The sequence below is a fragment of the Arvicola amphibius genome, chromosome 4, assembly GCF_903992535.2.
Source record: "Arvicola amphibius chromosome 4, mArvAmp1.2, whole genome shotgun sequence".
NCBI lineage: Eukaryota > Metazoa > Chordata > Mammalia > Rodentia > Cricetidae > Arvicola > Arvicola amphibius.
The window spans coordinates 66,099,781-66,122,848 of record NC_052050.1 but is presented as its reverse complement, the minus strand read 5'-3'; the positions used below and the strand labels follow the sequence as shown (position 1 = coordinate 66,122,848).

The window sequence follows — 23,068 nt, the reverse complement described above, 5'->3', positions numbered from 1 at the left end:
TGGGTACTGCATACATGTGGTATACATACGTTCAGGCAAAACACTTGCACACATAAAGTAAAAATAAAATTAAAATAATAGCAACTTTGTGTGTGATGGAGAATAGAAGCCATTATGCTAGGTGGGAAGCACCACCCCCTGGTCTGTAACTGAAACTGTGAACGGAAGGGGCACCCTTCGGAGAAGGTCCCTCACCCTGCTAATTATATGCTTCCATGGTGAGCTCTGGGGTGGACTCCAATCTCCTATTTGTTCTGTATTTTGCACAATCTCCACAGCTGCCCTTTGGGTGCAGGCAGGTGCTCTGTAGAGATCTGCGGAAGAGGCAGACTGGATGGAAGACCAGGTAGAGTCGCCAGCGAGAGTCTCTGGAGACCTTTCTGCTTCGCAGACCACGGCCAGTATGCACGATGTGCGTGTGAACTGTTGTCAAATCGACACAGGCAATCACGGCAGAAGGAGGCTGGAGAAATGACCTCATTTCTCACAGTTCCCAAAACACCATGTGGCGAGTGCCTCATTCCAAGCAAAATTCCAGTAATAGTCGTGCCCCAGTTCACTCCAGGAGCTGAAACAATGCGTCTCTGCTGTCCTCCAGCCTCATCCCCCATCTATCACGGTGCCCGAGCCACACCAGCTGAATGTCCTCACAGCTGAAGATATGCGCTATTTGCTGCTTGCTCAGAAATATTTCCTGAGAAAGGGGTCAAAAAAAAAAATCTGAAGCAGGGTCATTCTTGAGTGGCATGATTAAATGCAAGCACGGAACCAGGGCATCGTGAACCGGCAACTTCCATTTATAGACATTCAATACTTCTAAGAAATTCCTGTAGCAAGCATTATTCAGCCAAAGTGATATAAATTATAGAAGAATTAAATGATCCTAGGAAGATACAGTCAAGCACATTGCCATTACCGTGGGAACCCACAACTAGTCCCTCTCCAGCGTGTGATCAAAGCCACAGCATCTTGTCCTGGTGACCTTACAGCAGCCCAGGGTACATGATGAGCGATCTCATGAGCTGGGCGATTCAGTTCACTTGGTCACTGTCGTGGGGGAGGCAATAAAGTGCAGTTCCTGGAAAAACGAGTCAGACTTTTTAGTTTATCTGGAAAGGACAGTGAGCTGTGCTCAGAATAAGCAATAAAGACAGGCAATAAAGACCAGGGAGCAACCTGTGCCAAGACTGTGTTTGGTGGTGGTGGTGGTGGTGGTGATGGTGGTGGTGGTGGTGGTGGTGGTGGTGGTGGTGGTGGTGGTGGTGGTGGTGGTGGTGGTGGTGGTGGAGGTGGCAGGGATGGCGGTGAAGGTGATTCCTTCAGGGCTGGAGATGGAACTAAGGCCTTGTATATGCCAGGAAAGCATTCTACCTCAGCTACATTTCCAGCCCCATAGCGTAAGTTTTAAGTCTTGAAATACAGCCAGGTGTGGTGGCTCATGCCTTTAATCCCAGCACTTAAGAGGCAGAGAGATTCCTGGAACTTACATTGGAGAATGAGAGAAATGACACCTGCAAATTACCCTCTGACAGCCACATACATATCCGTGCATATGTCCACACAGAGACATGTAATCATTCATTCATTCATTCATTCATTCATTCATTCATTCATTCATTCATAAAGCCTAAATTTACCAGGTAGTGGTGGTACACACCTTTAATCCCAGGACTGGGGGGCGGGGGTGCAGAGGCAGACAAATCTCTGTGAGTTTGAACATGGTCAGCAGAATGAATCCCAGAACAGTTAAGGCTACACAAAGAAACCTTGTTGCAAAAAGAAACAGGGGGGTGCGGGGAAGAAGAAAGCCTATTATCAGACCCCTGTCCTGGAACTTGCTTTGTAGTCCAAGCTGACCTCAAACTCAGAGATCTGCCTACCCTGCCACCACTACACTACCTGGTTCTAGGTTTTTGTTTCCTTCCTTCCTTCCTTCCTTCCTTCCTTCCTTCCTTCCTTCCTTCCTTCCTTCCTTCCTTCCTCCCTCCCTCCCTCCCTCCCTCCCTCCCTCCCTCCCTCTCTCTCTCTCTCTCTTTCTTCCTTTCTTTCTTTTTTTTATTTTATGTGCACATTTGTCTGTGTGAAGGTGTTGTATACCCTGGAACTGAAGTCACAGACAGTTGTGAGCTGCCATGTGGGTGCTAGGAATTGAACCCTGGTCCTCTGGAACAGCAGTCAGTGCTCTTAATTCCTGAGCCATCTCTCCAGTCCTAGGTTTTATTTTTAAATAAGCTTTTTGGAGGAGCTGGGGATATGGCTTAGTTGGGTACACTGGTTTCCTGGCATATATAAGTGCTTGCTTTTGATCCCCCATGGGGACTCATAACCATAATCTAGTACTTGGAGGGGGTGGCAGGAAGATCAGGAATTCAAGGCCAGCTGAGAGCAGCTTGGTAGACACGAGACCCTGCCTGGAAAATACACACAAGAATTCGCAAAAATCACAGCTGTGCGAGCTCGATGAATTTTCATAAAACAAACAACCGTTTAACCTTCAGAGCAGGCGTACGCTGTCTAATGCTTCTTCAGAGGACAGCGATCTGCTAAGATGACTGAGCTGGGAAACCCCTGCCGCCTAGCAAGGGCACACTTGTTAGAGCGTCACATCACAGCATAGTGCATTTGGTGCAACACTCTTGTCGCATAGCTGTTCCCCAGAATTGCTTTTTAAAATTTGTACGGCTTTTTAAATTTTTATTTATTTTTATTTTATGTGCATTGGTGTTTTGCCATGGGTGTGAGGGTTCCCTGGAACTGGAATTACAGACCATGTGAGCTGCCACATGAGTGCTGGGAATTGAACCCAGGTGCTCTGGAAGAGCAGGCAGTGCTCCTGACCACTGAGTCATCCCTCCAGTCCCCCCAAATTTTTTTTTTTTTTTTTTGGTTTTTCGAGACAGGGTTTCTCTGCAGCTTTTTTAGAGCCTGTCCTGGAACTAGCTCTTGTAGACCAGGCTGGCCTCGAACTCACAGAGATCCGCCTGCCTCTGCCTCCCGAGTGCTGGGATTAAAGGCGTGCGCCACCACCGCCCGGCCCCCCAAATTTTTTTAACATTCCTTTTCACTTGTGTGTGTGTGTGCACGCATGCATGGATGCCAGAGGACGACTTGAGGAAGTCAGCTCTCTCCTTCCACCAGATAGGTTCTAGGAATAGAACTCAGGTCATTAGGCTTGTTGGCAAGTACCTTTGCCTGCTGAGCCATCTTGCCAGCCCTATTTCCTCTGAATTGAGATAGTCCCTACTGAACTGAAGAGAGAGAGGTTCAAAAGATTCAGGAAGCTGAAGACGAGCCCTCCTGGTAGGCTGTGGTCTTTAGAAGGTGGGAGAGGTCCCGGCAGATCTGAGTGGTTAGATTGGCATGGAAAGTGGGTTTAGGAGGTTCCACGGCATCCAGAGGAGGATGAATTGGGGAAAAGAAGATGGCGAGGGCAGAACCTTGCTGGGTCACTTGAAAGAAAATATGGCAAGACCTGCATGGAGTCAGAATTTTAGAGAAAAACATGGACGGCTAAATCCAGTACCTGGGTACTGGAAGCCTCTGGAAGGCTTTGAAGTCTGAGCAAGAGGTCATCAGAGGGAGAAAGGGAGGAGTGAGCGATAGAGTGAAACAGGCGAAGGAGTAAGCTTGCCATGGGGCTGGGTAACGGATCCACCCAGACCGCACACAAGAAAGCCAAGCCGGGCAGTGGAGGCGCACTCCTTTAATCCCAGCGCTCAGGAGGCAGAGGTAGGGGGAATCTCTGAGTCCCAGGGCAGCCAGGTCAATAGAGTGAGCTCCAAGACAGCCAGGGCTACACAGAGAAACCCTGTCTCAAAACAAAACAAAAACAAACAAAGAAAAGGGACAAAATTATACTGGGACTGAAGGTTGTTGGCTTAGCCTGGGACCCCTGCAGTAGCCAGGTGTGACTGATGAAGGGACAATGAAGCTGCTAAGTTTGGGGACCCAGCGCCAGTGGCAGGCATGGCAGGCAAGATCATAACCTTGACTCTGAGCTAGGACAAGCTGTGCGAGCCAGCTGGACGAATCCAGTCAGGGGTGGGGGGGAGATGTGCGGTAGCCCTGCAGCAGCACCCCAGGACGATGGAAGTGGGGTGGCTCGTGGAGAATGGCTGTGTGTTAGAGAGCTAAATAGGCCGCATTCCTCTGAAGCCAGCATTTCTCCTGATAAAGTAATCCAAGTAATGATGTATTGGATTTTTTCATGCTGTATTGGATCCTGCTGAATCCCAAGACCAACTGGCACTTGGTAGTAAGCCTGTAAAGACCTCTCTCCGCTGAATTTTTTTTTCCATTATACAATGCTAACCCTGGAGTATTTTACAGATTAGAGAAAGCATCTAGAAGGGCAATAGAAAATAGCACTTAAAGTCTTTAAAGGAATACACACCTAGCAGGGGAGACACCATGATGAGGCAGGTGGTTTCCCAGGGCAAGGCTCATCCATAACACTTCATAGGTGATAACCTCAGTAATTTCCCCAAATTCAAGAATTTCAGATGCATAGCTTGTGGTAGTAAGGATTGCATTCACACTCTCCTTCAAAAAAAAGTTTAAAGAAGGCACCCTGCATACATGGAAGGGCACTTCCAGAAGGCATAGTGTCCTTGGGTAAAAATCCCAGGGCCGTAGGTGGGCTACCTCCCCACACAGTGTAGGCCAGGGAGCCTTCTAGTGTCCACGAATCCTAAAGCTAGTTTCACATGTACTCCACAGGGCTCAGTGGGTAAAATGCTTGCCTCACAAGCAAGGCGATCTGAATTCAAGTCCCCACTACCCACATAAAAATGGTGTGGCAGTGTGTATCTCGCCTAGTGCTGGGGAGCAGGGGGAATGACACAAATGGATCCCCAAACCTGATGGACTCCAGCTTCAGTGACATGCTGTCTCAAACATGTATGTGTGTGTTTATATTTGTATATATTGCAAATATATGTAATATATACATACATATATACATATGTAGACGCCAGGCATGGTGACACACACCATTAATCCCAGCACTCAGGAGGCAGAGGAAGGAGGATCTCTATGAGTCTGAGGTCAACCTGGTTTACGCAATGAGTTCCAGGACAGCCAGGGCTACACAGTAAGACCCTGACTCAAAACAATGATAATAATAATGTGGAGAGAAATTGAAAAAAAAAACTTGACATTGACCTCTGCCTCCATAAGTTTGCACACTTGCATGTACATGTGCACACACAAACACATACAGTGTAGCACACTCAATCCACCCCACAGGGAATAATTTGCGCTTGGAACTGTAAGATGGGACTGAGACCTGTGGTTGAGGAGGTGGGTCATGGGCCCCAGCAAGGAAGTAATTGCTGCTATGGATTTGTCAAACCGACTCCTGAACATTCACGTCTATATCCACAGATTCCTGCTAAGTTAGCCTCAGTCAGGGGGAAACGGTTTTTCTCAAGTGGGTGGTGGTTACTGCAGAGACTCAACCAACCAACCTACTATGAACAAGAGGCAGCATAGCGGCCTGATGCTCGGCCAGAAATGGAAGATAATCGCATTGCAGAAGAGGGGGCAGAAAGGATGTAAGGGCTGGTGGAAGGGGTAAAGTGTTATGTAGCTACTAGCTACAAGACTAACACAAGACACACACACACACACACACACACACACACACCTGCCGCCCAGTTAGATAAACGGTAAACGGTTGCTAGGAGGAACTACCTGGGAGCTGCAAGGACTCAGCGTTTTTTATGGGTTTTTTTTTTTTCAGGGGAGGGGACTGTTTTGTTTTATTTTTGTTTCTGAGACAAGATTTCTCTGTGTAGCTCTGGCTGTCCTGGAACTAGCTTTGTAGCCCAGGCTGGGCTCAAACTCACAGAGTTCCAGGCATGCACCACCATGCTCCGTAGGATTCAACTCTTGAACTGAGCTGTCACTCATGCTGGGCTGGGCTTTTGTCAATGCGTGGCCTTTGGGTAATTCTTGCTCTTGCAGCTCCTCCCCCACACTCCTACACTAACCTCAGTGAGTCCTCAGCTCTCTAAACTGGCCTTGGGAGGAACTGCTTCTTGGTTCTGCTGTCAGCGCTCTCAGGTGGAAAGGCCTTTGTTCACCTCGCTCTAGGAAAAGTCACGTGATCGCAGTGTTTGTGGACGAGATGAAGTGATGTGCGGTGCACAGCAGTTACTGAAGATGGTACAACTCTGCTATTGACTCATATATTTTTTACCATGCTTTGCTATTTTGTGATGCTATGCTATGTTGGAGTACATCTTCTATTTCTTCAGAAACCTGTTTACTGAGCAGGGTGGTGGCACATGACTTTAATCCCAGCACTTGGGAGGCAAAGGCAAGTGGATCTCCAAGTTCTAGACCAGCCTGATCTACAGAGTGAGTTCCAAGACAACCATTGCTACACAGAGAAACCTTGTCAAAAAAAAAAAAAAAAAAAAGAAAGAAAGAAAGAAAGAAAGAAAGAAGGAAGGAAGGAAGGAAGGAAGGAAGGAAAGAAGGAAGAAAGGAAAGAAGGAAGGAAGGGGAAAAGAAAAGCAAAACCTCTTTAATGGACTGGAGTGTGGCTCAGTGACTGAGTGTTGTTAATCTAGAAATACAAAAGCCCTCTTTTTCTCCTGCTATTACAAAAATTAACTAAATAAAAATGTTTATTGTACAAGGCACCAGCTCTAACGTCACACGTATCATGTTTTTCACGTCTCTTGCTCACATTAGGCCATGTGGGGCTAAGCGACATCACCTAGGGTTGGGTAAGTACGCACTTCACTGTTCGATTCTGATGAAGCTGCCTCATGACGGATTTCCCAGAATGCATCCTGCCACAAAGTGACTCGGGATTCAGTAGGTTATCGCTAACATTCTGGTAGTTCGTTGCTACTTTTTTTTTCATTTTAAAAACTTTTATACGTATGGGTGTTTTGCCTCTATGAGTGTCTGCTTGTGTATCTGACGCCTGCAGAGGCCAGGGACAGCATTTTGAACACCTAGCGCTAAAGTTACAGAGGGTTGTGAGCTGCCATGTGGGTGTTGGGAATCGAACCTGGATCCTCTGGGAAAGTGCTCTTAACCATTGAGATGTCTCTCCCCCAATATACACCAGTTACTTTTAAAATCATTAGTTTCCCGTTCTCCAAAGTTAGCCACTGATTTGACTTCTATAGTTCTATGACTTCTAGATTTAAAATGATTTAATTAACATAGGACAAACACCTCAAAAGTTGTAATACACAGTCCTTTGTTTTATTATTTGAGACCCAGTCTCACTTAAGCCCAGGCTGGCCTTGGACTCACGGTGTAGCCAAAGATAACCTTGAACTCCTGATCTTCCTGCTCACTTCCTACTCCTCCACGCTGGGATTCCAGGCCTATGCTTTTTGTGCCCTTCACTGGTGTTTGTGTGTCTGGCAAATCTGCTGCCTCTGTCCTCCTTACGGAGTGACTTTCATAGAGAGTAAAAGGCTTTCTCTCCCGGTGATGTGCATTGGCTTGGCCGGCTGTGTTGACTCTGACTCGAGGTAAAGCTTTAGCTTTAGAGTATCGTGGGTGTTGTTCTGCTCTAATTAACAGGAGCATTGCTGCGAGAACTGAGTGTCTCTGCTGTGGCTTCACAGCCGGAGGGGAGGCTGCTGCTTGGTGTGAGTAACAGCTCTCACAGCTCTGGGCGTGGTGTGCCTGGCTGCGGGTATTGGGGTGCCTGTAGTTCCTCTGGGCACGTGAGGGTGGGGTTTCCTGGTGGGCCACAGTGAGCTTGCTTGTTAGTGACAGACTGATGTTGTTAGTGTCTTGTCAGAAGCCCTGGGCCCTGATCTACTAGAGGAAGGCTGTTCAGTTGCTTCCTGGAGCTGAGGGTTCGTGCTTGGTGTTTTTCAGACTTCGGCATCAGGCTGAGCTGAGAACAGGCTGTTCAATTGCTTCCTGAAACCGAGGGCAGATTCGTAATGCTGCCTGCCTGTTTTCCAGGAGCCTTGGTGAACCAAGCCAAGTTACAGAAGGCCACTTGGTTGTTTCCTGGGACTGTGGGTGGGTGAGAAGGCCACCCATCTGCTTCCTAGGACCTCAGTTGCTCAAGCTGCCTAGGGGACACTGCCAGGCTGTTTCCTGGGATGGGGGTGGGTAGCTGAGGCTGCCTGGCTGTTCTGCAGGACTGGATTGTTCCTTCACAACATTGCTTAGGGGTTCCAAAGGGCCAGCACAAAGCAGGAGCCTACATGTGGGAAGTCAAACATAGGCCATGCTCTTTCAGGACTATGCTGAGGTTGGGAATCCAGGAACTCAGAGCTTTTAAGCACTGTAGACCTGAGCAACAAATGCTATTCCTTGGATGGATGGGAACTGCTGAGTCTCCTGCTTGTCTACCCTTCTCCTACACCCCAGGCAGGGTCTCTCTCTAGCCCAAGCCAGTCTTGAGCTCCCTGTGTAGCTGAGAATGGCTGTGAATTCCTGGTCCTCCTGCTCCCATTTCTTAGTGCTGGGATTACGGGTGTGCAACACCATGCCTATTCATTGAGGTGCTGGGAACCAAACCTAGGGCCTTGTGCATGCTAGGCAAGAATTCTATCAACTCAGCTACAGCCCCAACCCCTTCTTATCTTTGCTATAGGGAGTGAAATCCCTCACACTCCAGGACTGATCTTGAAAGACCGTGGGAAATGCTATACGCTTAGCTCCCTTCTTTACAAGGTCAGCACGCATCTCCACACCGCACAAAGCACATACAGCTTCAGCCTCAACTCTTCAGCTGAGGGACATAGTCTAGACACCTCTAGTAGGCATTGTGCCCTCATCCTCCAGTAGGGGGCGCCATTTGAATTACTCTCTTTCTTGGATTATTTTATAGTCAACTTGATATCTGGGGGTGGAGTCGGGAAACTGGGACATGAGATTAAGAAAACGTACACCAAGGACTGAAAACGTGACAAACTGCAATGTCACCTGCTCTTCATCTATGAATCTGTGCTCTTCAACAACTGGTCTAAGCCATAAACCAAGGAGGACAGGAACAGCATGTCTTCCCATTGGTTTAAATTCACACCATCTTGTTGGGCACTGGTGGTGCACATCTTTAATCCCAGCACTCTGAAGGCAGAGGCAGGCGGATCCCTACAAAGCAAGTTCCAGGACAGCCAGGGTTACACAGAGAAACCACATCTGGAAAAACCAAAAACTAACCAAACAAACAACAAAAATCCTCGACATTTCCCCTCTGGAGTGCTGAGCGAGCCCTGCCTGACAGGTTATTTCTAGAATAGTTAGTATCACTGGTCTGAGTGGAGAGGCGAGGCTGAGGGCCATTTTCCAATAGGGTTTTCACTAGCTTCTCTAATGCATTGTCAAAAGGTTTAATCTACTTATTTCTTGCAACAGGGTTTCACATAATCCCAGCCTAGCTTTGAACCCTTGAACCTCTGGTCTCCTGGCTTATGTAGTGGATAGAACTCGGGGCTTCATGCATGCTGGGTGAACATCTGACAAGTGAGCTGCATCCCAAACCCGCTCTCCTCGCTTTTTTACAGAGCTAGCTGCAGTGAGTTTCTACTAAAGTGATTCCTACTAGGGCCAGTGCTATGGCTCAGTGGGTAGAAGTGTTTGTGCCAAGTCTGAGCCTGAGTGTGATGCTTGGGACCCACGTGATGAGAGCTGTCCTCCGGCCTTTACACACGCAGAGCGATGTGATCACTGCCCACAAATGATAATTACTTTTAAACATTTAAAGTGATTCTTACTGGCGCAGCATCTGGCCCAGATTTTTTAAGTGCTGGCTTAGGACTCATCCCTCATGCATGCTAGGCGACACGACCAGAAGGCACATCCAGGGTGTCCTCAGACTCATACTGTTCAGAGACATAGCCATAACCAGAGTCCAGTGTCCTGTTTGCCCTTTGGTGAACATTTTCCCATGTAATTCAAAACAGAAAAATACCGGATGAATGAATAACTGCATGGACCTCGGCTTGTCCACAACCTCTCGTCTAATGGACTCCATGCCCTGAGGAGAAACGCTCGGCCACCTCTTGCAATCTGAGGCAACGACAGGGGCTTGTGTCGCTTGTGCACTACCTAGATGCCTGCAGGAGCCTCCTCTCCTTCTGCCTCTATCCTGCTAGGCCAGGCCTCGGTGCCAGGACAGAGTCCAGTCCTCTTGCCTTAGTGTGACCGGATTCTGAAGGCCATTTTGGGCCAGGCCCTGCTACGTCACTTCCCAAGAGCTCTCTAATTTAAACCTCCCACAAGCCACTCCGCCTCAGAGCCTTCTTCCCTGGGCACTGAGCCTTTTCACTTTTCTGTTGCAAAAATAAAAGATGAAAGTGGGGAAATCTCCATAAGGCTGTGTGTGGCTGGAAGCTTACGAGCCCCAGAGTGTGCTTCCATCCCCAGCAAGAGCTGGCTTTCTCTCAGAGCAGGCACAGGGGTGCACACCACTAACCTCGACACCCAGGGAGGGAAGGTGAAGGCAGGAGGACCAGAAGGTTTCGGGCAGCCTTGGCATATAGTGAGCTTGAGGCTAACCTGAGATATATGAGACCCCGTCTCAAATTATTTTAAAATTTCAATTTATATGCTTCAAAATAGCATTAGCTCTAGAGTTATTTTATACTTACTTTTATCTTTAACTGTGTGTATGTGTGTGCTCACACATGTGAGTACAGGTGCCCAGAGGGTGGAAAAAAGGGTGTCATGTTCCCCGGAGCCAGTCATTGGGATCTGGGTTTGGGGAACTGGACTTGAGTTCTGCAACATGCAAGAGTAGCACCCAATTTTAACTACTGAGTTGCCTCTCCAGTTCCACTTACTATTTTGTTTGAGATACGGTTTCTCTACATAGCCCTGGCTGTCGTAGAACTCATTATGTAGACCAGGCTGGTCTTGAACTCACAGAGATAGATCCTCCTGCCTCTGACTCCCAAGTGCTGGGATTAAAGGTGTGCACCACCACTGTCAGCCCCCACTTGTAGCTCCGTAAGATAGCAAAGCTGAGGCTGGAGCGATGGCTCAGCAGGTGAGAACACTGCTGAGAACCTGACTCAGCTCCCAGCACCCAATTCAGTCTGGTTATGATCATAAGTAACTCTTAGCTCCAGGAGATCTTACACCTCTGGCCTCCGCAGGCACTTACACTCACGTGCAGATACCCATATGCAAGCATACACATACCTACACATAAAAATGAATCTAAAAGAGACAGTAACACCACATCATAGTGTGTATTTATTGTATCTTACAGACCATGCTCTAATAAAGTACTTCATTATTGTTGAGACAGGGTCCCACACATCACAGGCTAGCCTCAAACCTGCTGTGAAGCTGAGGATGACCTTAACCTTCTCATCTTCATGCTGCCATCCCACCAAGTGCTGAGAACCATATACTTGGGTTATGCAGTGCTGGGGACAGAACTCGGGGCTTCAGAATGCACACTAAGCAAGCATTCAGATATAACAGAATCATATCCCTAGTCCCAGAATTAACTCTGAAATCCCTAGAGCAGCGTGGGACTCTCCAGGTGTCCTCGGGTTGCCTGACAAAGGCAGGCACGAAATCTGTCTATGAACACGTTAGCCCGTACCTCCACAGAGAATCACCAATCCCCACTCTATTTCATCTGTTATTTTACTTGCAGTACAGAGGCCGAATCCCAGACCTTGGGCATACTGGACAAGTGTCGTACCACTGACCTACAGCCCCAGCTCTTTACAATTCCAGCTCAAGATATGCATGTGTGGGTCAGTGAGATAGCTCAGTAGAAAAAAGGTGCTTGCTGCCAAACCTAACGACCTGAGTTCAATTCCCAGAGAATCAACTCCTGGCATTATTCTCTGACTTCCACATGTGTCATAGCATGTATACATATGCAATCACAGGTGCACAGACAAGAGCACACACACATTACAGTTTGGCTCTGAAACGTCCCCTGCAGGTTCGTGTTTCAAGTGTTTTATCCCTAGCTTGCAGGGCTCTTTTGAAGTGTGTAGAACCTTTAGGACATGGCATCTGATTGGCTCACCCACCCACTCCCTGCCAGGCTTAGCCAAGTGCTGCCTGTCTGACGCCAGGCTCTGCTGAGGCACCACCCCTAAGATGGACTGATGTCATGAAGTAGCACAAACCCTTCCATGGGTAGCTCTTCCGCTGTTCTATCACAGCAGTGCAAAAGCAGCCATCACAATAAACCCTCAGTCTGTCCTGAGCCAAGAGGAGGACGGACAATCTAGGGATTTGATAAAATAAGGCAAAAAGCAAATGTGTTCCAGACTAGCCAGGGCTACATAGACAGACCTTGTCTCAGAAAAGACAACAAAAACAAAACAACAAAAAGCCCTGTCTGTCCCTGTCAACACTTGATACTGTCAGTCATCCTAATATCTTGGCCATCCTAATAGACACATAACAGTATGTCACTGAGATTTTAACTTTCAGCTCAACAATTTTACATGCTGTATCTGCCATTTGCCTATCTTTAAAAATGATGATTGTGTGCGCATTGTGCAGCTATGCAGCATGAGTGATTATGTCAGGGAACAACTTGCAGAATTTGGATCTCTTGTTCCATCATGTGGGTTCCAGGAGGAAACACAGGTTGCCAGGCTTGCAAGGCAAGTTACCACCACCCGCTGCACAATCTTTTTAGATGAAACATCTGCTTAAATGTTTACTTTTAAAATTGGGTTGATGGGCTAGAAAGATGGCTCACTGGCTAAGAGCATGGGCTGCTGTGCCAGAGGACCTGTGGTTCAGTTCCCAGCACCCACATGACAGCTCACAACCATCTGTAACTCCAGTTCTAAGGGATCTGACAATCTTTTCTGGTCTCTATGGGCACCAGACATGCAAGTGGTGAACAGACATACAAGTAAGTAAAAACTTATATACACAAAATAATTTTTTAATTGAGATGCTTGTTTCAAGATTCCTTTATTTTTATTGTGTGCGTGTATTGTTTGTTGGTTTGAGTTTGTGCATGTGAATGCCGTACCTTGGAGGCCATCAGGGGGCACTGGATCCCCTGGAGATGGAGTGACAACTGTGTGCTACCTGACATGGGTGCTGGGATCTGAACTCAGGTCCTGGGGAAGAGCAGCAAGAGTCCTTACCTCTGAGCCATCTCGGCCCCTGCTTGCTTTCTTACACTCAGTTCTTACAGTCTGATGAACTTTTTACATACCTGATAACATATATTCTTTCACTCATTGATTATTTAGAGACAGGGTTTATTTGTGTAGCTTTGGCTGTCCTGGAACTAGCTCTTTAGATGAAGCTGGCCTCAAACTCAGAGAAATTCTCTTTCTGCCTCCTGAGGGCTGGGATTAAAGATGTGTGCCACCACCACTCTGCTAACATTTATTCTTTATATAATGAGAATTATCAGATATATGACACATATTATCTCAACTACAATTTTTCACTCAATTTTCTTTTCTTTTCTTTAATCTGTTTTTTTTTTTTTTTTTGAGACAGGGTTTCTCTGTGTAACAGCCCTGACTGTCCTGGAACTTGCTTTGTAGACCAGGCTGGCCTCGAACTCACAAAGATTCACTTGCCTCTGCCTCCAGAGTGCTGGGATTAAAGGTGTGCACCACCACTGCCCAGTGGGGAAAAAAAATTTTTTTTTTCCAAGACAGAGTTTCTCTGGGGAACGATCTTAGCTGTCCTGGAACTCACTTTGTAGATCAAGTTGGCCTTGAACCCAGTAAAAATGTTTTTTAACTTTATGATAAAGTCCAATTATTATTACTATTATTTATTTGGCAACACTCAGAATCAAATTATGTAAAGCACTGGGGAGGCAGAGGCAGGTGGGTTACTGAGTTCAAGGCTAGGACTGCATAGTGAGATCCTATCTCAAAAGAGAAAGAAAGAGAGAGAGAGAGAGAGAGAGAGACAGAGACAGAGACAGAGAGAAAATATAGCCATCTATAGCATTTCACAATAATGTCCAACTGTGATCCAAATACAGTTAATTCTACAAGAACCAATTAGTCTGAGAGAGGGCCACCACTTCCTCAAAATGTTGGCTGTCTTTATTCTATAGTGACCCAAAGTGATTTTGATATTTCATCCATCTATCTTCAGAAGACTATTTAAAATGTCTTTATAGGGGTTGGAAAGATGGCTTAGTGGTTAAGAGCACTGACTGCTCTTCTAGAGGACTCAAGTTCAATTCCCAGGAACCACATGAAAGTTCACGACTATCTACAACTCCAGTCCCAGGGGATCCAATATCCTCTCCTGACCTCTGCAGATACTGCACGCTCATGGTCCTTAGACATTTACACAGGCAAGGAGAAAACTGTCTTTATAAGAACACAGAGGCCGGGCGGTGGTGGCGCACGCCTTTAATCCCAGCACTCGGGAGGCAGAGGCAGGCAGATCTCTGTGAGTTCGAGACCAGCCTGGTCTACAAGAGCTAGCTCCAGGACAGGCTCTAATGCTGCAGAGAAACCCTGTCTCGAAAAAAAAAAAAAAAAAAGAACACAGAGAAGCAAGCCACATTATTTTATCTGCAGAAATAACCGCGTCACTTTGGAAAACAATGGTTACTTTCAGTAGAGAGTTGGCAGAAAATGTTCATTTTTTTATCAACTTAATATTTTAGAAATTAAACATCAATTTAATGTAGTGTTTTATATTTTGCAGTACTGTTTCCCATGGGATGAAAAGTCACCAACTTGGTAAAGTGCTTCATTGGCAAATAGCTTTGGTAAGACCAAAACACCTACCAAAGGGGAAGGAAAGAGTCCCACCTCCCCAGACATCCGGTCGTCAGGTCAGGCTGCCTGATGGTGAGGAGGGAGGGTACATCTATGTCTTCAGACACTGCAGTGCTCTGCAGCCCTCAGCCTGCTGCTCATTCCCAACATGCCACTTCAGAGAGAAACATCACATGTCCAGGACTTTGGCTAGGTATATATTTAAAGTCAGAGGGAGCAGAGACAGGTTTCATCCTGGAAGCTTTACTGCTTCTGAATTGGCGCATCACAGTATGGAACGTTTTCTGTTAGAAGATCTTTCCTGGGGACCAGCTCTACAAGGAGCACAGAGAGACAAGTGGTAAGACGGTTACAACGGCAGTTACTATCTGTCCTCAAAACAGACCCAAGTGCCCACACGCCCACTTCCCCCACAGGCTCCAACTGTAAACTGCCTGCTTTAGGAACCATGAAGAGAACTCTTCTAGAGACATTTTATTTCAGTTGGTGTCAGAGGTGAAATCTTTGACTCTAAATGAAGGCATTTAATAAGATCCTTATTCATGTTACATAAAAACATACAACCGAGTCCATCGTTTTACTAAACATGACTAATTAAACAACTGAACAGAATTAAGCTAAAAATACATTCTTGACCATCTGTCAATTGTTTATTAAAAATGTCACCTAGGAATGGTTTTTGAGGGAGGGTCTCATATAGCTCAGGCTAGTCTTGAACTCCTGATGTGACTGAGGCTAACCTTGAACTCCTGATCCTCCAGCCTCCACCTCCCAATGAGGGGATTAGAGGTTATCAGGCCTTGCTTGCCTACTTAGAAGTTTTTATAGAAAGCAAGACATCACTCTCATAATTTAGACAGTCCTCATCTACAGAACAGTGGTTCCCCTCCCCTCTCATAATTTCCCCTCTCTTTTCCTCCCTTCCTTTGTGTTTTGGTGCTGGGAGCCAAACCCAGGCCCTCATGCATTGCTAAACTTGTATCCTACCACTGAGCTACATTCTGATCCTCAGCAATGGCACCTAACTAGGCAGTCTTCAGACAGGTCACTTAGGGGATGCTACCAGAAATTTACTGGGCAGGAGGCAAGAATGCTAACTGCAATGTGAGAGGCAATCTGGTACCGGGAGGAGCTGTTATTACAGAATGACAGCAGTGCCCCACTGAGACACACAGCTAAACAACCAACAACTGCTGGCTCCTAGGGAGGAAAACTTGATAAAATAAAACTGTTAAATAGAAAATTCATGGGCCTTGGAGATTACTCAGTGGTTAATGTCCTTGCTATGATAATGAGAGGACCAGAGTTCAGATTGCCTGGAAAACTAGCCGTATCAGGGAATTGTGTGTTTAACTGAGAAATCTTGCTTCAATGAATAGAAAGACTGGTTGAAGACATCAGGTATCAGAAGGGGTCCATAGGCACATACACCCACATACATGTAAAAACATTTGTGTGGGGCTGGAAAGATGGCTCAGAGGTTAAGAACACTGGCTGCTCTTCTAAAGGTTCAAAGGTCCTGAGTTCAATTCCCAGCAACCACATGGTGGCTCACAACCATCTGTAGTGAGATCTGGCGCCCTCTTCTGACTTACAAGCATACATGTAGGCAGAACACTGTATATATAACAAAATTCAAGGCCAGCCTGGTCTACACAGTAAGTTCCTAGACAGCCAGAGCTACATAGTGAGATCCTGTCTTAAAAAGACAAACAAACAAACAAACAAACAAACAAAAACATAAAAAGAAATGCATATTAAAGCATTTTTGAAGATTGATTTTTACTTACGTGCATGAATGGATGTCTGTGTGTATGTGTATATGTGCCCCAGGAGGCAAAAGAATAGGCCAGATTCCCTGGGCACTAAAGTGACAAGTGACCATGAACCATCCAACGCGGGTGATAGGAAAGGAACTTCAGTTCACTAGAAGATCAATATGGGCTCTGAATGGCTGATCTATCTCTCCAACTCCACACTGAATTATTTTAAAGAAATTGTTGGGGGCTGGAGAGATAGCTCAGCTGCTCTTCCAGAGATCCTGAGTTCAATTTCCAGCAACCACATGGTGACATGGTGGCTCGCAGCCATCTATATAACTGATGCCCTCTTCTGGCATGCAAACATACATGAAGACAGAGCACTCATACCAGAGAGAGAGAGAGAGAGAGGAGAGAGAGAGAGAGAGAGAGAGAGAGAGAGAGAGAGAGAGAGAGAGAAAATTATTGGCATGTTGGCATAATCCTATAATCTTAGCACTTGAGAAGTGGGTGCAGGAGGATCAGGAGTTAAATTCAGCCTGTACTACAGGAGACTCTGCTTTAAAAAAATTTTTTTAAAAAAGAGCAACAAATAAACTCTAATTCCACCTAGAAAACTCCATCTAGAAGTCAACCGAAATTTGCACTTGAGAGAGTTGACAAGATGCCACAGAGAACAAGAGCACTTGCCACCAAGCCTGACAGTCTGAATTGGATCCCTGGGACCCACACTGTGGAAGGAAAGCTATCATCTGATCTCCACTGCACACCATGACACAGGCGATAAATACCCCGCCATACCGTAAGTTAAATAATAAAACAATGGGCCATATGATAAATCCGGCTTATGAAATGAGAAAGCCTCTGCTTATTTCTGACCTGTAATTATTCTTAACCAGTTCTTTGGTGTTTTCATCCAAGGAAGTACTAGTGTTGGTTTTCAGCTAATAACAGTGGCAATAATTTATTTCACTTATCAAACAAATGTGCCTATTTTATGCTTAGGTATCATATCAGAAAATGAGATGAAGGTAAACATGAAAATTTCTTTGGCAAGCCAGGCAGTGGTGGCACACACCTTTAAACCCAGCACTTGGAAGGTAGAGGCAGCGGACCTCTGTGAGTTGGAAGCCAGCCTGGTTTACAGGCAAATCCAGGACAGCCAGAGCTACAGAATAAGAGATCCTGTCTCAAAAAAAAAAAAAAAAGTTGTTTTTTTTTTTTTTTTACTTCAAAGTGGTTCTATTGGTGGAAAAGATAAATAAGTCACACTATAACATAAGGCTTCAAAATGTCTTTTATAGTGAAAATGCAAGAATTCGAAACTATTACATTGAAGAATAAATTACTAAAGCCATCAATACTACTTTAGATTATGTTCAGCTTTGAATAAGCAGAAATCTACCAGTGGTTTAGTATTATTTAGTTTTCTTCCACTACGAACACAGCAGGCCTGAGCTAGTGCAAGTCCTCGGTGCTGCTAAGAACCCAGGACCACCTTCCTCCCTGTCTGAACAGCAGTCTGCCTTCCCTCCGCTACCACCACGTCTGCGCTGCAGGCAGGAAGAACAAAGGTCAGGAGGGGAACCCCACCCAGCCCATTCCTTTTCAACAAAACAATAGCTTCAGTGGAAACAACACTCAGTAGATAGACACGTATAAAAGATGCCAGACACTCTGGGAAAGAACCTACAGCCTTCCTCATGGCCCCTCTCTGGGTGTGCAACACCGACATACGCATTCGTGGAATACTCTGGTTACAACCTGTCCCCAAAGACCCAGTGCTGGCCTGCTGTGCCCACTGGGTCCATCTGTGGCTCACATGGTAGACATCTACCCCACTTTAGTTGGAAATAAATGGAAATAAATGAAGGGATGAAAAATAAATACAAAAAACCCCCCACCATTTAAGGCCAGGCGGTGAAGGCGCATGCCTTTAATCCCAGCACTCAGAAGGCAGAGGCAGGCATCTTTGTGAGTTTGAGGCCAGCCTGGTCTACAAGAGCTAGTTCCAGTACAGGCTCCAAAGCTACAGAGAAATCCTGTCTCAAAAAACAAACAAACAAACGAAAAACCAAACAAACAAAAATAAAAAAAGAAAAATAAATACATGAGACTGGGAATCCATGGCAGTGCTCAGGCCACAGAAAATCCTAAATCCTAGGGACAGGAAAAGGCAAACTTCTTAATTTGGTAACGAAATAATCCTCAATCTGACAATCTGGCAGTACCAAATTCTATTTTCAAGAGACTCAAAGCCCTGCTCTGATGAACTCTACTACACAGATGCCAGATGTAGCCTCTGAGCCACTTCCTGTCTTGGGGAGATGGAGATCTTGGGGAAGATAGCCTCTCTTGGGAGCTTCAAAAGCTTTCACAGTCCACTTCCTGTTAATCTGAGTTCAGGAGAGCAGGAATGGCTTTCAGAGCTGAAGTAAACTCCAGAAGCCTGGGTTTCTTAGCAATATAATCCACTCAAAAACTATAAACTTCAAGTCTGTTTCCAGTTGTTTCCACAAATAAGAAGCCACAGGCAAGTTACCATACTCAAATTTAAGCAATAAAGACAGTCATTCTTCTTTGGTAATCTGCCGCACTCACTAGCCTTAAAGTGAGCACTTCTTAAAGCAAGGAAAAGCAACATGACAAGCTCCCATGAGTAAGGAGGAAAGAGGCCTGGGAGCAAACTCAGGTTACATTTCAGAAGTCTCTTTACATCTGTCTTACATGGGACAGTGGGACCAGTGACCTTGCAGTTCCTCAAGGCTCTCCTCAGAACACACAGGCTTAAACAAAGAGTGCTCCTTAGCAAAGTGAGACTCATCCATCCCTGTTTGTGAATGGACCAACTTCATCTGCAAGCATTCTTTCTCAGCATCTTGTTGAAAGCAAAAGAAGCTACCCAGCATGTACTGACATTTGGGCTGCTTCTTTTATTGCTGTAGTCCAGATCCGTTTGTGCCCCACTAGTCACTGACCTTATGATTTACCACTATAAAGGTCACCAGGTTAGCCAGGCGGTAGTGGTATATCCCTTTAATCCCAGACAGAAGCAGGCAGATCTCTGTGAGTTCGATGTCAACATGGTATAGAGAGTGAGTTCACTAAAGAGACTGAGGTAGAAGGGTCACAGCGAATTTGAGATCAGCCTGGGCTACAGAGTGAGATCTTGTCTCCAAAATTTTATTTGTTATACACACACACACACATACACAGATACATACACATATATGCATAATGGATAGCCTAGTTCACAATAGTGTGGCAGAAACATTTGGACATTAATAATGTATAGGCTATCAAGATAGTTTAAAGTTATAAAAATGTTACTAAATATATCAGGCACATAAACAGCAATAAGCTGAGATGGAAGCTTACTCTTTGGTCATGTTCTTTTTTTTTTTTGAGACAGGGTTTCCCTGTGTAACAGTCCTAGGTGTCCTGGAACTAGCTCTTGTAGACCAGGCTGGCCTCGAACTCACAGGGATTCACCTGCCTCTGCCTCCCAAGTGCTGGGATTAAAGGCGTGCGCCACCACTGCCCAGCAGTCTAAGAGCCTGTCCCTTTCCGGTGTTTGGCCTTGGGGCTCCTCTGACGTACAGAAAGTTCTTTGGGGGAACACTAAACTATTAATCTTTTACAAAGAGTGCACAGTTTCGTAAGGACAAGAACCAGATTTGTCCTACCCCATTGTTCTACATAAATCCCAATGCCTATCACAATAAGGGCTGAGTCACATTATATTGTCTTAGAAAAACAATCAGTGTTTGACAAATGTACAGGATCAAAGGGCAGAAGTTTAGGGCTGGGGAGATGAGTGAGTTGATAAAATGTGTTCTGTGCAAGCACCAGACCTGAGTTTGGATCCCCAGCACCCGTGCAGAAACACACACCCATGATCTCATGATCTCAGAGATAGAAAGGTGGACACAGGAAGATCTCTGGGTATGACAAGCGAGCCAATGTAGCCAAAGCAGTGAGTTTTAGGTTCAGTGAGAGACCATGTCTTTCACAATTAGGTGAACAGCAATCCAGGATACCTGACACCAACTTCTGGCCACACACACAAATATGCACACATTGACACAGACACATATACAAAAAGGCAGAAATTTAAAAAAAAAGACATCTGAGCTGGGCATAGTGGAACACACCTTTAATCCCAGCATGCAGGAGACAGAGGCAGGCAGATCTATATGAGTTCGAGGCCAGTCTGGTTTACAGAGCGAGTTCCAGGACAGGCTCCAAAGCTACAGAGGAACCTTGTTCTCAAAAGAACAAGATGGTCCATGCTGAAGCCTCTTCTTACCCAATGAGCTGAAAGAGAGCCAACAGCTCACTTTCCGTGTAACGACATTTAGCGCTTTCATGTACTTTACCACCAAAGGGCTGTAGGTGCAACTGCTCCAAACAGAAAGTAGCTCAAAACCAGACAAAGGAATTAACAAAGCAGACACTGATGCGGGGAACGCGAAACTCTCAGAGCATGAACAGGCTCACATCTCAGCATACTGACATGATAACGGAAGTGCCACTCAGGCCCTGGGACCCAGCACACAGACAGCAACATCGACCAAAATGAGAACAAAGACCTAATCCATCAAAGTCCATAGTTTTGGAAAAGTCCCTAAATGACATGTGTCAACCCAGGATGTGATTTTTTTGCTTAAAACCCCACCTTGGGAAAGGCTAGGGACTGCACTTGGGACCTGAACACCTAGTGTTCTCACCAGCCAGCTAATAAAGACTTTGTATTGCCTTGACCCTGTGTCCGAGTGGTCTTCTCTGGTGGAAACCTCACTACAGCTCCTCACCCAGCGACCCTCTGAAGAGCACATAACTTGGGAGTAGCAGCAGGCATAGATGACACCATTACGGAGCTGAAAGACATCTCCCCTACCAGAAAGCACTGGTTTGAAAAGTCCAGACCTCTGCAGCCTCCAAAATACATTCCTGTCTCCAAGCCTCCAGGCTGTGGCTAAAGGTTTATCACCATGGCTACGAGAAAGAAGCAAGAAGCAGTCTGACTGTGATATCAACCTTCCGCCTTCAACACTGGTGAGAGCTACAAAGAATCTCCAAAACTGGCTGCTACTGTTTCTACCTTGCCACAAAGCCAGAACCTCCCATCACCTTATAAAGACTCCTTTCTACAAAGCTGTTCAAGTTCTGACCATGAAGCTACAGCCATGAGGACAGCTCAGCTTATGAGTCTCTGGGATTGAATTTAGATACTGATCACAGCTGCTAAGTCACATTGATGGCCCCTGACTAGGCCGGTGGGAAGAAGCATGCCTGTGAGATTTCACTTCAAGCAGCTCCAAAACAAAGACACAATCTCTCATCTTAAGCAATGAAGATGTGGTTAGGCATGCAGACATGCTAGAAGAAGTTGCCCTGGAAACTGACAGTTTTTCAGGAAGTGACCTAAAAAAAAAAAAAAAAAAAAAAAAAAAAGGAGATGCTAGGCCTGGTCTTCAATCCCAACACTCAGGCTACAGAGGTAGACAGATTCTTTGAATTCAAGGCCAGCCTAGTCTACAAAGCAAGTTCCAGAACAGCTAGGGCTACATAGAGAAACCTCATCTCAAAAATAAATAAATAAAAACAAAATAACCAAAAAAAAAAAAAAAAAAAAGGGACGTGGGCTACTGCCCTCCTGTATGCGTGTGTGGCGGGGAGAGGAAATATACTAATTTTATACCAGGAGAAATTCAAGAATTGCCTGTGCAACAGTAGCTCCGCCCCCCACAACTGCAAAGGTGAAGGAGTCAGAACATTTTAACTCGTGTCTGTTTAGAGTAAGAGTTAAGATCCTTTATATGGTTCAGTGATGTAGTTTGCTGTGAAAGCTTATCTGTGAGAGGACCGCGTGCTCTTAAAACACACAAAGTCAGGGGCTGGAGAGATGGCTCAGAGGTTAAGAGCATTGCCTGCTCTTCCAAAGGTCCTGAGTTCGATTCCCAGCAACCACATGGTGGCTCACAACCATCTCTAATGGGGTCTGGTGCCCTCTTCTGGCGTGCAGGCATACACACAGACAGAATATTGTATACATAATAAATAAATAAATAAATAAATAAATAAATAAATATTAAAAAAAAAAGAAAGTTTAAAAAAAAAAACACACACAAAGTCAGCAGGGTGGCGGTGGCGGCGCACGCCTTTAATCCCAGCACTCGGGAGGCAGAGGCAGGCGGATCTCTGTGAGTTCGAGGCCAGCCTGGTCTACAAGAGCTAGTTCCAGGACAGGCTCTAAAGCTACACAGAAACCTTGTCTTGAAGAAAATAAGAAACAAAACAAAGCAACAACAACAAAAAACACACAAAGCCATTCAATGTCAGCCTGGTCTAGAGAGAGTTCCAGAACAGCCAGGGCTACAAAAACAACAAACAAAAAACAAAAACAAAGTCAACTTTAGTAGATAACCAAAACCTACTGTAGTGGTTTGAAAGAAAATGGCCCCCAAGGGAGTGGCACTATTAGGAAGTGTGGTTTTATTGGGGTGGATATGCCCTGTTGTGTGTCACTGTGGAGGTGGGCTCTGAAGTCTCATATATTCTCAAGCTTCCCTTGGTGTAATACTTAGACCACTTCCTATTGCTTGCTTCTCC

General features: G+C 45.7%; 1 protein-coding gene and 1 non-coding gene across 3 annotated transcripts in view; one reads left to right on the top strand and one right to left on the bottom strand.

The window, feature by feature from the left end:
• Nucleotides 1–776: 776 nt before the first annotated feature.
• Lyrm7 (LYR motif containing 7) overlaps nt 777–23,068 on the bottom strand; it is a 31,356-nt gene continuing 9,064 nt past the window's right edge. Inside the window, exon 5 of one of the 2 annotated variants that reach the window (XM_038327302.1) lies at nt 777–1,078. In XM_038327302.1, coding sequence (XP_038183230.1) covers nt 1,032–1,078 — 47 coding nt within the window. In that variant the 3' untranslated portion in view covers nt 777–1,031. Of the gene's footprint in view, nt 1,079–14,464; nt 15,008–23,068 lie in introns of those variants that run through there. The other variant, XM_038327301.2, reaches the window with a different exon arrangement.
• On the top strand, nt 4,386–4,546 carry LOC119813883. The gene has a single exon (XR_005285324.1). It is a non-coding gene; the product is annotated as a U1 spliceosomal RNA (small nuclear RNA).